The sequence below is a fragment of the Callionymus lyra genome, chromosome 1, assembly GCF_982586985.1.
Source record: "Callionymus lyra chromosome 1, fCalLyr1.hap1.1, whole genome shotgun sequence".
NCBI lineage: Eukaryota > Metazoa > Chordata > Actinopteri > Syngnathiformes > Callionymidae > Callionymus > Callionymus lyra.
This window is the reverse complement of record NC_141818.1, coordinates 23,416,944-23,433,576: the sequence shown is the minus strand read 5'-3', so window position 1 is coordinate 23,433,576 and position 16,633 is coordinate 23,416,944. Positions and strand designations below refer to the sequence as shown.

General features: G+C 38.1%; 1 protein-coding gene across 1 annotated transcript; it reads right to left on the bottom strand.

The window, feature by feature from the left end:
- Positions 1-166: 166 nt before the first annotated feature.
- Positions 167-14,853, bottom strand: LOC148088573 (MARVEL domain-containing protein 2-like). The gene is made up of 14 exons (XM_087786932.1): positions 14,710-14,853; positions 12,463-13,681; positions 12,345-12,380; positions 12,102-12,274; positions 11,667-11,838; positions 11,467-11,517; positions 10,046-10,158; positions 4,147-4,858; positions 2,874-3,035; positions 2,147-2,262; positions 1,479-1,580; positions 1,241-1,412; positions 708-749; positions 167-634 (listed from the first exon to the last, which is right to left on the bottom strand). The coding sequence occupies exons 2-14, from the start codon at positions 13,666-13,668 to the stop codon at positions 536-538; spliced, it is 3,156 nt and encodes a 1,051-aa protein (XP_087643058.1). The 5' UTR covers positions 13,669-13,681; positions 14,710-14,853; the 3' UTR covers positions 167-535.
- Between the last annotated feature and the right edge of the window lie 1,780 nt (positions 14,854-16,633).

Genomic DNA, 16,633 nt, shown 5'->3' with positions numbered 1-16,633 from the left:
GAATATCAAGCGGTCCATGAACCTAAATATTTAACATTTAAATAACTTTATTTTGTAAAGTTGAAATTAGAATGAGTTTATTTTTGCAATTAGTAAAAAACATATTGTTGCTGCTAAACACGTGATAACCAGCTGATCCATCAGCAATTAAAAGAGCAAGATTAGAAAAGAGTAATTCATGTTTTTAATAGACACTTTCACAACAAACATCAGGTTGTATTTACACATTGCAAGGCAAAAACCCAAAGCATTTAAGGAAAATGAATAGTAAAATCACATTTAAAAAGCTTCAAAAATAACTTCATAAAAGCTGAATTAAGCTGTTGCACAGTAGCAAGGATGATCCTTCCGATTTACACTTCATCTACGCTTGTCATTGTAAAATCCATAAATAAATAAAAGCAAAAATGTTAAATGTTCATGCTATTAAAAACAACAATGATTAAAATTATTTTAAAAAAAAGGTTCTCTAATGTAAAGATTAAATTTGATATCAACTCCAGAAAAATTGTGTGAACATTTTTCAGTTGAGAGTTCACAGTCGACGATCATATTCACTGATTTTACCCTTGATGTGAGACAGTTTGATCTTCAGATATTTACAACGTCTTTTCTTGGTCTGGTAGTCGGATGTCTGTGGAAACAACAAAACAAAGGCGAAATTAAGCAGGTTGCATTAAATACAAGCATTTACGTTTTCCGTTTACCTTTTTTAGGTTCCTTAGCCTGGTGTACTCTTCCATCAACTCCTGTTAGAAAAGAGTATCAATAGCACGTGAGTGACATGTTTCAGTTCACATGATAGTGATGTTGGACAGTATGGACATTACTGGTCTAACAAAAAAAACATTAATTGTTTAAGATAAGTTACACTTAACCAATTGACAAGTCTTGAGATTGGTTTTCAAAAGACATCAATATGGTTTCTTAGATAAATAATAACATGGAATTTGAATAATACATTTAAACATAAACATTAAATTAACAGTGAGATTTTAACAATAATCAATAAAGTTTTATCCATCCATCTATCACTTTTATTAAAGCATATTTTAAGACAATTAAATGAGATCAGGTTCACAACATACATTATACACTTGGAATCAATATGTTATTTAAACTCGAATTCTGGAACAACATACACTTTTCTACATTTTCTCTATAGAGCTTATTAAAAGATTAATCAGCAAATATGTTGTGTTCATTTCTTTCAAAATAAACCACCAAAAAACGAACTTACATGGTACAATGGACTGCCTTCCTGGTGTCGGTCAAGTTTGTGGTTCATGTCTTCGAGTTTGTGGTTAATGTTGTCCAACTCCGCTTGAAGACCCTTGTATTCATAGTGGTCGTTGTCAAACTCCAGCTTGTAGTTCAACCGCTCTTGCTCATCCAAAATGGAGGGAAATGAGCTGCAGAATCACACATTTGTTAGAAATGTCCCCAGTTTATCATAAAATGATGTCTGAAAAACTCACCCGCTGAAATCCACTTCCTCCAACTCATCTCCAGAATCTGCACCACCGTAATCCTTTGATTTGCCTCTTATTCCATCCAGAGAACTGTTGATGTCCGAGTCACTGGCACAGGGAATGTCTTCGTGTTAATACACATTTTTGTGTTTGGGAGTTGATACAAATTATAACCGGGATTTGCCAGATGCCCGTTACGTGGCTTCACGCTTATGTGAATGAAGAAGAGATGACTGCTCATGTTCAATGTGTGTTTGTGCTTGCGTGCTTATCGCTCGTGTTGCTTCGGGTCAAGGTGAACAACCTCCACCACTGCATATGTATTTCTGGAAACCAGGGAGGTCGTTCACCTTGACCCAGAGACAATACAAGGGATACCTCAAACATATTTATTTTCGGGCCATTGGGTCACCTTGACTCAGAGGCAACACGCGGGTTAATAATAAACTTGAAGTTAAGATCAGATTAAAGTGAAACTTGAACTAACTCTGAATAATTTCTATAACATTTCAAATCACATCATGGGAAGTAATTTGTAACTATTAATTAATCAACATCAATAGAATAACTAGTAGTCCTTAAATACATTATTCCTGCAGCTCTAGAATGTTAAGTCTTATTCAACACGTCTGTCATTGGAAATAAAAGAAATGCCACAGCAAAGTATGTCTTACCCTGGCAGATAAATTGGTCTGTTGTTGTCAAGCTTTTCCAGATAGTCCATGGAATTCCCAACTTTAGGGTTATAGTCGTTAAGCATCACCTCTGGTTCACCCGACACGTTGTTGACCTGGAGCAGGAGAGACGTTACACACACTTACAGCTTTACTGTGCTTCTTGGGGAAGTCTCATTCGCTTCAATGACCCACTTTCTTCTGAAGTGTAAATATTCACTTCGTCTCCATTCTCCAGGTAGAACCAGTTCGGTAGCTTCACCTATTGTTCTGACAGAGTCTCTCAGCTCCCGCATAAACAGCTCAACACTAGAAAAGTTCGATCAGGAGCACCAGAAAGGCTATTGACACTTTTATTCGTGCCGTTTTCTTCAACTCTGATTAGACACAGAGAGTTATTTTTCCATTTCAGACCGTTTATGTTACAACTTTGATGATTTTCTTCATCTTGGTGATGTGGCAGGTCATGAGGCCACACCCAGAAACTGCAGGTGAAACTGCATTTGTTGACACGTCATCGTTCACTGAAACTCAGTGATGACAGTGTACCAAATCAAATAGTTTTGACTGCTGATGAGTATCATTGATAAATGTAAGGTAATTTACATTTCAACTATTTTATCGCTTACATTTAATTATAAATAATTTAAGTATCATTTGAAAAACTACTTTCAAATTCTTTGAATAAGTCCCCGTTTGACCCGTTCAACTAGTCTTGCACACTCACCCACTCTCCAACACTGTGACGCGGGTCACTGATCACCTTCACTTCCTCCCACAGAATGTTTTCTCCACCCCAGCGACGGATGTTGGATCGAGTCTTGACAGCAAACACCAGTAGGATGATCAACCCCACGAACACCAGGAAGCCCAGGACAATAGCGATGGCCTTGACGAGAGGACACAGAGTTAATGGCATTCTTTGACAGACAGGAAACATCGTAGAAGGTCTTGCAAAAGATTAAATTCAGAACAGATTGATGCTTTCAAACTTCATTGATGATTACATGAACCAACCTTGGAGAAAAAAAAAATGGATGACGAAACATTCGTCATTGGAAAATGAATTAAAACAGAATGGGTTGTTTAATGAGCTTCGACCTCATCACATACGGTTGTTTTTTGTAAATTTCTCCATTTTATCGTTCCATCCATCTTCCAAACCTCAATAAACTGGGACTAAAGGGGCCTAGACTTCCCTCTCCCGTCCTGGTGCGGAAGCACATTCTTCACTATGCTGGACAGCTAAAGAGACCTCATGACTGCAGGTGCACTGTGATACTCAGCAACTATCACGGCCAAGGTTCTAGCTGTGTGCAATAGACTATATGTCATACCCTGCCAAGACTGACAATCCGCCTCCCTTACCATCTGAACTAACTAACTAGCAGGATGAAATTAGTTCAAAGCTTTTCACCCCAACATGGCTGCAGAGCACTTAAACTCTAGCTAAGTTCATCATCTATCCACAGCCAAGGCGTCCTGCAACATTGATTGAGGTTAAAGAAAAATACAATATTGGTATGGAGAAAACAGATTTACAGCCATAATGGGAAAGCTACTGACCAAGATGAATGGTGTTTGAAACTAAAAGTTAAGCCCTGAAATGAGACACTATAGAAATGACTGTGATACCATTATATATAGGTTGCGTTTCTGATGCTTTGCTGATTCCTCATGCATATCCTGAGGGTTCATGTTGACATTTTGTGGATAAAAGGTGGCATCCCTTAATTCTGACAACTCTCCTTTTTCTTCTTCACTTTTGTCAATGACCCTGATGTTTTGAAGGAAAAACTGTGACAAGCACAGAAGAAAAAACTAAAAAATACTATTCAGATTAAGTACTCCATCCAGTAACTCAAAAGTCTATGCATTAATATCAGGACATTGTTTAAAATAGGGGTTATTTTCACATTTAAATATATTTATTTAAACTTTAAGGGTATAAAAAGACATTTCATTATCAGACAACATTAAAAAGAGAGAACAATACCAACCTCTTGTGGCTCCACCACACAATAATGGTAGAGATACTGGTTGAGGAAGATCCCCTGGACCTGGACCTGGTTTTGGTTCTGGTACTGGGCACAGAGGTGACGAATTTGATTGTAGGCCATAGATCCAGATGACTGAGCAGTGGGATTCACTGCCACCAGGTACACAATGGTAGCTATAATCATTAAAAAGGCCAAGATGGCACAAATGACAATGGCTGCGAGGAAGAACTTTGGTGAGCGGGACGACTTTTGTCTGGAAACCACCAAGATGAAAATCACGAGCACAGCAATGAAGGTTATGGCAGAAATTGCGATGATGAAGCCTTTCCCTGCTTTAGGATCCATCTGTGTGCCTCCTCCATATCCGTAGCTGCCGCTGCCAGTGCCGCTGCCACCTATTCCACTTCCATAGCTGCCGCCATAAGTGCCTCCATAAGTGCCGCCATATGAGCCACCGCCATATGAGGAACTGTACCCTGGCATCAGTCCAGTGCCACCTCCAAGACCCATCATGCTCATGTCGTAGTCCCACACCAATGTGGAGGCCACACATGCAAAGATGGCCACACACATTATGATGATTATAATGCACAGAATCTTCATGACTCCTGGAGGGGAGGTCCAGCGATAAAAGTGCAGCATGTGATCTCCAGGGTAGTAGGAGAAGGCAGGATTAGACATCCTCTCACTATGTCTGTGCCTGCTGCTGTGACTGTGGAGGAGAGGAGGACCCAATTACAATAGGCATTAGCATTATTTTTTACTTGAAATAAGTTGGGTAATTTGCACCGTCTGTATGAGGCACTCTAGATTTCGTTGTAATATGTGCAATGACAATAAAGAGATTCTGAAGTGAGTGATCGTTTTTACAGGCAAGAGGGTAAAAACTGATGTTTTTTTAAAATCCTTTTTCTTTTCCCGTTTAGATTTTCCAAATAATGGAATTTAGTTCTGAATGAAATCGCTCTAAAATTGAAGTGCACACTATAAGGTTGTTTCTTGAGAATAATTTGAAATATAGAAAAATACTTTCCACCATGGTAAGATATTTTGTCCGTTTGTAATGAGTCTAATATTTTTTTCCTTCTTGGTGTATAAATTGTGTTCACCATGTGGACTAAAACACCAACAAATATCAGAAATCATGCATTAGTAAATTGTTGACAGTGAACTGATTAGAATTGAAAGCAACTCTAGGACATATGAAAAAGAGAGAAGAGAAGTACCATCTGTGTTGACGAATGAATATTCTTAATTCTAAGCGGTTTAGGTCAAGCATATGTTGGCAAATACTTTGTTAATGGTCAGAAGCCAGACTTCAAAGTAGCTAAAGATTGTTGAATGTCAAAATCACAATTGAAGAAAAGCCGAGTTAGCAGTTTACTTACGGTTTGCTTCCACTTCCATTGTATTTTTTGGTCGGCATGTTTAACTCCGAACTCAAACACAATTCTCAGCAATGATGTAGACTCCAGGAAAATCTGCAAAAAGTTTAAAAAAAAACATGTTTACATGAAGAGAAAACTAAGGCAATAGGTCGGCCGGGCCCTGAGGTCACATTGCCATCTTCCTAGAAGTATACAGGAGGATTATAGTAAAACCATTGAGTAATGTGGCCTTCAGCAGAGCCGCCACCTCTGGAGTCCTTTCGGTTTGCCATTTGCTGGCATGCTAACATCTAGGTGTGTTTAACTTGTTATGCAGCAAATGTACCGCATAAATAACATGTTGAACAATCAAAAACAAGAATTTTTACATCCGAGCGACGTTCCAATAACATCTCCATCTTGTTTTTGTGTTAATCGTAAAGATGTTAACACTATACATAAACACTATGTGCATTTTCTTTATATAGTCAAATAGCTGAATGTCTGTCAAAACAACCTTTGCAAAAGAGGTTGGGTTTTTTCATGTCAAATTTAAGCAATGCTTGATTCACACATCACAGAAGAGGCTAAAGTTTACTTGGGCGTCGAGCGCCTACTCTTGTTTGGCCTAACACTTCAATTCATGCATAATCCAACTGTAAGCTGTAGGAACCGAGTATCTAAGTCCTCCTAGGAGAAATTCACATTTTTAAAGTCAGACAAAGCCACTAAATCGGTTTTCTTGGCCATTGTGCAAGTATGGTGATTTCCTGGACCATTCTTTAAAAGAAAAGATGTAGTATTTATGATATAAATGTCAGAATACAAACAAAAACACATGTACAGTTAGTTAGCCTTTTTTTTAAAGGTAATGAAAAGAGAATTGTATATAGTACCCGAGTATGGGTAGACGTATTTGTCAGGTGACACTAGAGAATCTAAAATACATAGAAAGGTTGTTTCACAATGATGTAATTTATTCACAACTCGAATTATTTTGTGTGCTGGAGGAAGTGGCAGCAGTCCTGCCACCAGGGTGTCATCGAAGAAGAATTAAATGTAAAATGCTGGGCAGTAACAGGTGGGCCAGAAACACCCAATTTAAGTTGGGGAAATGTCGTCAAACGTATCCAACGTTTTGCATTAAAAAAAATCTTTAGACATTTATACTTCTGAGAACATGTTACTCCTCGGTAACACGAGCACGAGCACTGATCCAAAATAAACCGTTTGTTTGTGGCGAAACAAAGCGCTAGAGAAGTCAAAGATCATTGGACTCACCTCAAACACTGGCCTCAAAACTATTGGTAAATATATCTGACACTCACACACAGCTTCAGGGTTCACCGTGTCTACCTGTCTGCTGAGCTCACTCGCCTGACGATGATTAATTGAACACATGTTGTTAGAAATCCAACTTTAAATCCTCCATCAAAACCAACTGTCTAGAAACACGCGCATGAATTACATCCTAATGCAAGCAATATTGATCTAACCTTACCTGTTGCTCGATCGATGTGATCCCGACTGACGCGAGAACCTTGTTTGCGCACGCGGATGCACACGGACAAAGGTGTTCTTCCCTGAACCCCACCCACTCCAAGGTGATACCTGACTAACCTGTATGTCTCAAATACTACTCCTCCTCACTCCGCGAGCAGCACTTCGATCACCTGTTAAATAATAAACACAATAAAAACCTTTGTGTAGCTTCGTTTAACCAGTTTCAAGCAGCTACACTTCTATAAATGTGTATATTTAATTCAATTAAAACGTTTTATTTATATATATATATACATATACAGGTATATATATATACACATTTTAGATTTCTTTCCAATAATATGCTTGATACTTAAGTAAGTAAGTAAGTAAGTAATTTTTATTTGTAAAGCGCTTTTCCAGACCAGGGTCACAAAGCGCTTAAACAAACATTCAATAAAGTATATACTTTAAAGGTCAAGATAAAACTGATAACACAACAGGAGTTCCAGAAAATCAAGGAAAAGCCTGAACAAATAAAAACGTCGATAAAATGTTTCTTGAAGGAGTCAGTAGACTCCATCAAAGCTGTAATTTTCCTATCCAGTTCATCTCAGTTGTATATCATTAAATATATTTTATATAAATCATGTACATTGGATCGCTGGGTTTTCTTTGTTCACGCAATCAGTCTTTTTTAATTTTAATTAAATTACTGTTACATTTCTGGACTAACATTTTTTTTCTTTCTGTCAGTATTGTAAGGAGAGCAAAAACAGTACAAACCCTTTGGACTGCCCCAGGAAGAGGTTATAATCCAGGATCTGGAAACTGGATTTATCTGCTAGAACTACTAATAACGCTGGTCCAACTGCATTTTTCTCACAACTTCACCCACCTCTTCAACTAGATTCTCATCATTCCATTGTCTATGCACATCAAGCCTATTTATTTATTCCTTTAGACTGCGACTGTTCAAGCCATCTTCTCTGTTCCACATCAGGAGATGTAAAAGAACCTCGGAACCCTTGAACCTGATCAAGAAGTCAAGGCTTCTCCAGACTCTGGCCCCTGATTACCATGATGGCAGCTCTGACTGAATATTTTCATCTGATTTTCGACATCCTGAAGCTAACACGGCCCTGTGCTCTGGAGGTTAGTTAGCCAAAGCCAATTGTCTGACTCAACAACATCTTGTAGTGTCACAGCAGTACACTGCATGAATTAATGAATATTGTTTATTTCGGGCATGACAGTTTAGATCATCAACATCACATTTCATCGTAGTTCACATATTACATGCATGTCCCGAAAGGGAACAGCGGGAGAAGCAAAAGCTTATCTAGATAGTCCAGTCCCCATTTACTTTAAAATAGTGGTAGAAGTAGTGGTAAAGAAATGAAATCATGGATATAATCATATCTTAAATCAGCGCTTGTTTCACTATTGCTAAACACATTATTAACAGTAGATCACAATTTGTCCGGTCAACAGACAGTTATTATCTAGTCCATTTTGTATATGTTGGACGTGTGAGAGCAATTTTTTAATAAAGGACTCTTTCATTCTCGGTGGCGATTTTCTCCAAGTCTTCACGAATTTTGGCTACGTCCGCACGCATCCCTGTCATGCTCTGGCGAAGTTTGGAGATGTCAGAGCATATCCCGACCACAGTACTCCCTGAGTAGTTTTGTTGTCCTCCCTCGCGCTGGTTTGCACGGCTGTGATCTTCCTTGTTTCAGAAACAGATTGAAGATCCCAATCCATGACAAACAAGATGTTCTAGTCTGATGCAACTAAAACAGAACTCTTTGGAGTGAATGCCAGAGTCACTTCTGGAGGCAACCAGGGAACGCTTGTCACCTGCTAATACCATCCCTAGGGTAAAGCATGGCGGTGTCAGCCTCATGCTGTGGGAATTATTTTCAGCAACAGGCACTGGAAGACTTGTCAGGATAGAGAGAAGCATGAATGGACCAGTGTAAAGAAACATACTGTATGAAAACCTGCTCCAGAGCTTGGTCGACAATTCACCTTTCAACAGGACAAGCACACAGCAAATATAACAGAGCAATGGCTTGAGGACAAGTGTAAGTAAGTAAGTAAGTAATGGTTATTTGTAAAGCGCCTTTCTAGACCAGGGTCACAAGGTGCTTTAACAATCAAAAACAATATACAGCTAAAATACATGCTTTAAAAGCCAAGACACATAAGACAAACACAGGAGTCCCAAAAAATCAGGGAAAAGCCTGTACAAATAAAAATGTCTTAATGTTTTTTTTCAAGGAGTCAGTAGATCCATCAAACACAGAGGGGTTGGAAGATCGTTCCAAAGCTTAGGAGGAACAGCCTGGAAGGATTTCTCTCCTCTGGTCCAAAAGCGTGTTCAGGAACCATCAGAAGATTCTGATCCACAGACCTCAGAGCCCGAGCTGGGGTGTAAGGCTGGATCAGATCACAGATCTAAGGAGGAGCCTAGCTCTGAAAGTAGGAAACAACATTTTAAAATTGATCCTGAAAGAAACTGTCAGCCAGTGAAGTTTTTTAAGGATCGGGGAAATGTGAGTTCTTCTACTAGAGCAGGTCAGAATTCTCGCTGCAGAATTTTTATTGACTGCAGGCGAGACAGCATCTTGTTGTTTATGATTTATACCCCTGAATGTGCAATTTGTGAGTGTGTGATATTATCGACACTGACACAGAAATAAAACATAAAAAATATGTTTTATTTCAATATACAAAAATGTCTTCCTCAAAAACATATAAGATCAAAAAACATGTATCAACTATGGATATCAGTTGAAAGATACATTGTAAAGATCGAACAGCTATCTATTTACATACAACGCTTGACTATTAGTTCTGTAACTGCTGCTTATTTTTTTAATTATTCTACAACAAACAATTATTATTTCAAACTAGCATCTAGCTTTGTATGGTGTGCTAATAACTATTAATGCTCCAGTCTTGATTCTTCATTTAGACTGTAAACCTCACTTCCAGGGGGAAAAAAAATCACCCTTCTATACTTTCACACATCTTTCCTTTATTTATCCTCGTTCAAGTCTTTGTCACTGTTATACTCATGAATCTTTTGTTTTATGTAAGATAGTTTCTTCTTAAGGTATTCACATCTTTCTCTTTTCTCCAAATATGTTGGATCCTGTTGAGAGAAGAACAAAAAGGTTATATAGAAAACAAACAATTGGAATAGGCCTTATCCTGTAGGTGATCTCCTGTACATTTATACTACATGATAGTAAGGGTTTGTGGCATATTCAGGGGTCGAGAACACATAAATGAGCCAGGCAGAGGGCAGATTTCTTATCATATAAATTTAAGATTTATAGAACATTTTATAACAAGCCCATGACCAGGATTAAGCCCTTTACTGTTTGACCTATATAAGCCATTTTCTGGCTGGGCCAGAGTCATATTTGAATCAATCCTCTAACATTCTCAGAGACTGATAGGACTCAACAGACAGAGACCAGTTTGTCAACATGTCAGAAGTGGGTAGGGCTCTGGTTGAGCTGGAAAAACCTGGATCCGTAAAAGTTGAGATAACTGTGGTCTTATGGGAAAAAGTACAATATGTCAATAAAACCAAAAACAAGAGTTTATAGTTTATATATATTTAGGACAAAGAGTCATACTAGTACCTCTGCAAGAATTGGTAGTTTAAAAGATACAGACTATATCATAATTATCATAATAAATGATTATTACTGTTAACAAGTTCCATTCCCTCGTTCACTAAGAAAAAGAATTCACATAGGATATTAAATAGTGGTAAAAATTATAGCATGGTTGATAACAACCTGACATCAGAATTAGTCAACAAGCCAGCAACATGTACTCATGATAATTCATGCAAAACCTCTTTGTGTACGTTGTTGATGAATTTGTGTAACAGTAAATACGTTTTATTTAATAGGGAACTGGTATTCTGCCATTTTTGTTTAATTGTAGAGATATGTTAACAAAAACGACCTCCTCATGCATTCTTTTCCCATTCTGTTCCGTCAAAGACAGAAAGGCGGAAGCTAGCGCACCAACTGAATATTTAAGAAAACAACTAATGACACACATTATCTTTTACCATCTAAAGTCTTCCAAAATAATGGAGAAACCACTAATATGATGAATTATTATACAAGTCGTAGCCTCTTACGAACATGTTCTCTTTAAGTTAACCTACAGTACAGGTACTTGTGTAAAAACAAACAATTTCCCAAAAGAGACCTCCTGAGGGATCAATAAAGTTCTACCTAAAATAAAATGTTTGGAAAACAGGTGAAAATCTCTCTGGTAAAAGGAAATACCGTGAAAGATTTTGTAAAATGCAATCTTTACTCTTTTAAACAAAAAAGTTGTTTGTTTACTGTTAAAATTCAAAGAATGAATGATGAGAATTTGAGTTTGTAGTTGAACAAATTTTTTGACATAATTTGAATCAAATTGTACTTACATTTTTCTTCTTCTTATATTCCACCAAAATGTTATTGATGCGCTCCACTTCCTGAAAGACAAAAGGATAATTCTGAACTATTGTGATGGAAAAGACATGAATATTTATTAAAAGTTTTCTTAAAAATCAACCTTTAAGATCTTTAGAAATGAATACATTAGATTATTGTCTGAGAGACAAGGGGTGAGAACAAAACGCACCATTTGGCTGGAAGGTCTGGATGCCAGGCCCTGCATCATTTCATCCATCTCCTCAAATCTTTTGGCCATCGCCTCAACTTCCGCATGAAGCTCCTTGTACTCGGCATACTGGTCATTGAACACTGCCTTGTATCGTTCTTTCTCCTCCTCTGAGTTGATGCGTGGGTATTTCCTGTGAGAATGACAGTCGTTTTTTTGGGGCTGCAAGCATTTAATACACCCATTTTTTCAAGTTTAACGTCTACCAAAAACTAGACACCAGACCTTTGGCCTCATGATTGAGTTTGACACCAATGTATGACAGAGAAAAAATTGACAAAGGATGTGTAAAACCTGTCAATAAACCAGTGGTCTGCACATTTTTTTTATCCAGGTTTTGAAACAAAAAGATTTTCAAGCGCTTAAAAAAGGTTATTGAAAAAATGTAGTACTTACGCAACGTAATCAGCAATGATGACCGGTTTTGGGATGTGTCCGGCGGGTATGTGGCCCCGAAGTATCTCAGGCTCAAGCATTTGAATCTCTCTATTGTTAGTGGGCATATCCATGATGTCTGGAAAGCGTGTAGGAAGCGTTGTACACTCTGACACCTTGGAGCCCCCATCAAGCTATTAAAGAGAGCAGATTGGTTAGTTCAACCTGTGACATGATATACTGAAGTATATACCATATACTCACGACAGAAAGAGGAACTGATGTTGACAACGTAGCCACCTATGGTCAGAAAAAAAAAGAAATAATTGTTAAAATCGAATTGTTCTGGAAAGGTAAAATAGAATGTGTATGATTCTCCCACCTCCTGATCAAGGCCTTTCTTCCTCATCCTTGCAGCTTCATGCCTCCACAGCTTCAAGCTAACAGCAGCACTTATGAAGTACAGCACCATGTTGAAGAAGAGGAAGACAATGGCTGCAGTCTGGCCTGCTTCAGTACGACAAAAAGCCCCGTTGACTCCGTTATTAAATACTGGCATGTTGCACATCCCTCCCCGAGTGGTGTCTCTCACATACACTGCACCAGCACCACAATACAACGCTGCCAAAATGAGGTTGATCACACACTCGGTCAGAGGCCACCAGGAGGAGTCTAGAAGTATAGCACGGTAGTAAAGGGTCATGCCCAGCACCACTAGAATGATAGTCACTATCCACGCAAGACCAGCCACCACAAGTACAAATGGGGTTTTAGGGCCTGTGTAGTAACTTCCGGCACCGTAAGCTCCTGCGCCACCACCCAGCCCGCCATATATTTGTGGTTGGGAGTATCCGTACATATTAAACCACTCGTTGTCTTTGTGGACATAAGCACACACACAAGCAAAAACAGCAGCTCCCAGCAGCAGCTGCACAGCGCCCAGGATTCGCAACAATCCAGCCCAAGACTTCATGTAGGCATAACGCATCTGGTACTCCTCCACTCGCTCCTGATAGGTTTGGCTTGAATAGTTCGTAGGTATCATTGACACGGACTCAAAAGCTTCTTCCCCCAGTGCCACAGCATCTTTCTCCTTTCGGGAAGAATAGCTACGACCAGAAGAGCTTTGAGGGGCTGGAGATGGAGGAGCTGAGTTTGGTGGGGAACAAGGAACCCCTCTCGTTGTAAGATTTTTTTTAGATGATACCGTTGAGGAAGGAGGGGTATACGGCCAGCTCTTCTTGCTGGAACGAAAACTGTTCCCGCTAAAAAAGTTCTTGACAGAGTCAGGAATAAAGCGATGAACTGGTTTTATATCCATGGGATCGGATTGGGGCTCAGCCATGTTGTCATGTGACAGAGCTTCTGTGGGTGGGTAGTGCCCATTGAGTCCCACTGCAGGTTGTACAGGCAAAGGTGGAGGGGGTAGAGGTTCCAAGCTTTGTGATGATACTCCAGCAAAGAGTGGTGGGGGTGGAGGAGGGAAACTTTGATCCTGCCATGAGGATCCCAGGGGAACTTGATCATAGTATGGGAATTCTGAATCCATGTCATTTCGATGGACGCTTCCAGAAAATCCAGCCGACATCTGTATCTAGTCCCTGAAAAAACAACAACAATAGAGAACATTCAAAATAACTTAAAACGTGTTGTAATCCAAATGTAGAGGAAAGATTTATAGTGGGTCAATGAATTGATTCATTTCTTTTGATATTCTTCTGCAGTTTCATATGGCTGGCTTTGAAGGATTTTTCATCATCTCTTAGGGCTTCTATGAGTTTCTGCTAACACACCTAGCTGCTTAAAGCAACATACCTGAAAACTTAAAAAAAACATAGCATACAACTAAACTCATCAACACATCACTCCTCCTTGGTGGAAGTCTGCACCATCTTAGTGAAAGTATTATTGTCAATTCTATAATTCTGTAAGTATCATGCACCAATTTTCTTGGAATAAAATACTGATAATCCTGACATAATATAAGTTCATATCTTGTACCATATTTCTTAACAACATGCACATCAGCTTTAGTAAAATGTAGACCATGAAAACTTAGCTACATCCACAGATATGTACATCTATGCCGGGTTATTGAAGTCAGTAACTTAGAGAGTTATAAAAACGAGTTACTGTAATAATTTCTGTGATCAAAAAAGGTTGTCAGTCTTTGCCATTTTGAAAAGTGTCAATAAAGTGTCAAAAGGGAGTCAATATTTGCTATTTTCACTTCGCTTGCCATTTTTAGAGATCATTTAATTTATATTTTAACGTTTGTTTATTGGGACCATACATCTGTTGAAACAGTTAGTGCATACTTTTGCGCATTTGCTTGAATTACTGGACTGACCCTAGATCTGTCTGTTATGAATAAAGGGGAACAATAACTTGTTAAACAAAAAGTGTCTTGTTTGTTGAATCTTTATCGCCATTAAACCCTCTTTAAAGTTTAGAGTTCAATGCTGAAAATATATACATTTAAGATTTACAATCCGACATTAATACGTTTTACTATGACGTGGTTCTTTTAAGAAGAAAACACCAAGGCTAGAAGACAGTGTAAGATGCATTATAAGACATTTGAAGCAACTCTAACTACCGTTGGTTGTGATAATAAGACTGTACTTACCAAAAAAGAACAATGTCTCGTCAGTAGAAGTTTATGTTAGCTGTGGGTGCTGCTCATTCAGGTAAATAAGCAGGATGAAAGCTCCCTTGTCGAAACCCATCTAACCTGTTCAGCGTAAGTATCCCTGACTACCACCTGGAGCTCGGCACGTAGTTCCGCCCACTTTAGCCACGCCCACTCCGAGTCTAAGTAGAGGACAAAGATTTTTGGAGATAAAAAACATAAAACTCCTTTAATTTATAATCTATCAGCAACCTTTACATGTTTCAAAACGTCTGTATTTTTTTTTATTTATAAAAGTTATCAAAACAAAATGTAAATAGCTGCTACCATACCAATTACCAATATATTGTTTATTTTTATGACATCTGTAATAAGGCTATGCAACCTCACCATACACAGCTTTTTTTTATCTTCAATGAACCACAGGATATGATACAATATTTCTATGTATATTTCTCTCTAGGTAAAGAAAAAAAGGAGAAAAGCTAAATGAACTCAGTTACTAACTATAGTGCATGACCATGTAGAACAGCTTTGAACAAACTGGTAAAGGAATAAGTTATTAGTAAACTGGAAATTTGTAGAAAACACATTAAAAGCAAAACTCGTTCCTTCATTTCCAACCATTTAAGTTTCATATTGTAATGAAGTAATGAACTCTAAAAAAAAATGTTTTAAGCCAATACAAAGACAAATTATACATTTTGTGGTATTTTTTAAGACATTTCATTCTAATGAAAAGGTAGGATGCACTGCTCTATCATGCATATCACATGGTTAAAAAAAAATCACCTAATCATCTAATGTTCAACATTTTATATTTGAGCAATTGGAGTTAGGTTAGGTTTATATTATGTTACAGTATTTTATAGATTGGGCAAAAAGTATGCTTACACCAACAAATTCACATAAATATTATATATATATATATATATATATATATATATATATATATATATAAATATAATTGTATATTGTTGGTTTTAAATATGTTTCGAAAATATCTAAACAATTGCATCATTTTATCTATCCCCCTGGATGGTTGGCTCAAAATTAAAGTAAATTAATATTGTCGTTTATATTGTGATTTATAAACATATCAGCGTTTAAGTTCAAATAAGACACATATTTTGGATGTCAACAATTATACAGAAACTTCTAAAAACAGTGAAACTGATGTGGACGGTAAGCTAACCCTTGTGTTACCTCTAAGGAAAAGGTGATCAGGTGGCCCGAAAACAAATGTGTTTCAAGTATCCTTTGTGTTGCCTCTGGGTCAAGGTGACAGACCCCTAGATGCCTGAAAACCATATGGAGTGGCGGGGCGCCATTTTGACATTTGGGGTGTAAACAATGAAGGGGCGACAGGAGGGTTCATTGGTGGGACTGTTTGGCGAAGGAGAACAAACATGCTGATAAATAGGATAAATTAAGCCTTATGAACTGATTTTTTTTTTCACAATCTGTTTGTTAAACATACATGTTGTTGGGGCCACACTTAAATCTATATTTTGGCCCTATTTATTTGTGCAGGCTTTTTCTTAATTATCTTGGGGGGGCTATGTTTGTCACTATGTTGTCTCCACAGTTTTGATGACTGACTTGTATGATAGAGTTCGTCCTCAAGTAACATTGCACCACTACTCTGTGTTTTATTTTACTTGGTTTATCTCGGTTTTATTTGTGTGTGCGTTCTTTCATTGATCAATAATGTTAGGGGTTTTTATGTTCCGATGAACCGACCCCTCCCCAGCCTCGTACGTGGTGGTGGAATGAAGGACAGACACATGGATGAGTTTAAGAAAAATGCTCGTTTAGTGAATTATGCAAAAGTCAGAGACAAACTTACGTGAACACGGGCGCTAGCAAGCAGAGAGATCTATCGCAGACGTCTTCGAATGCCAGAACGCAAAGATCAGAC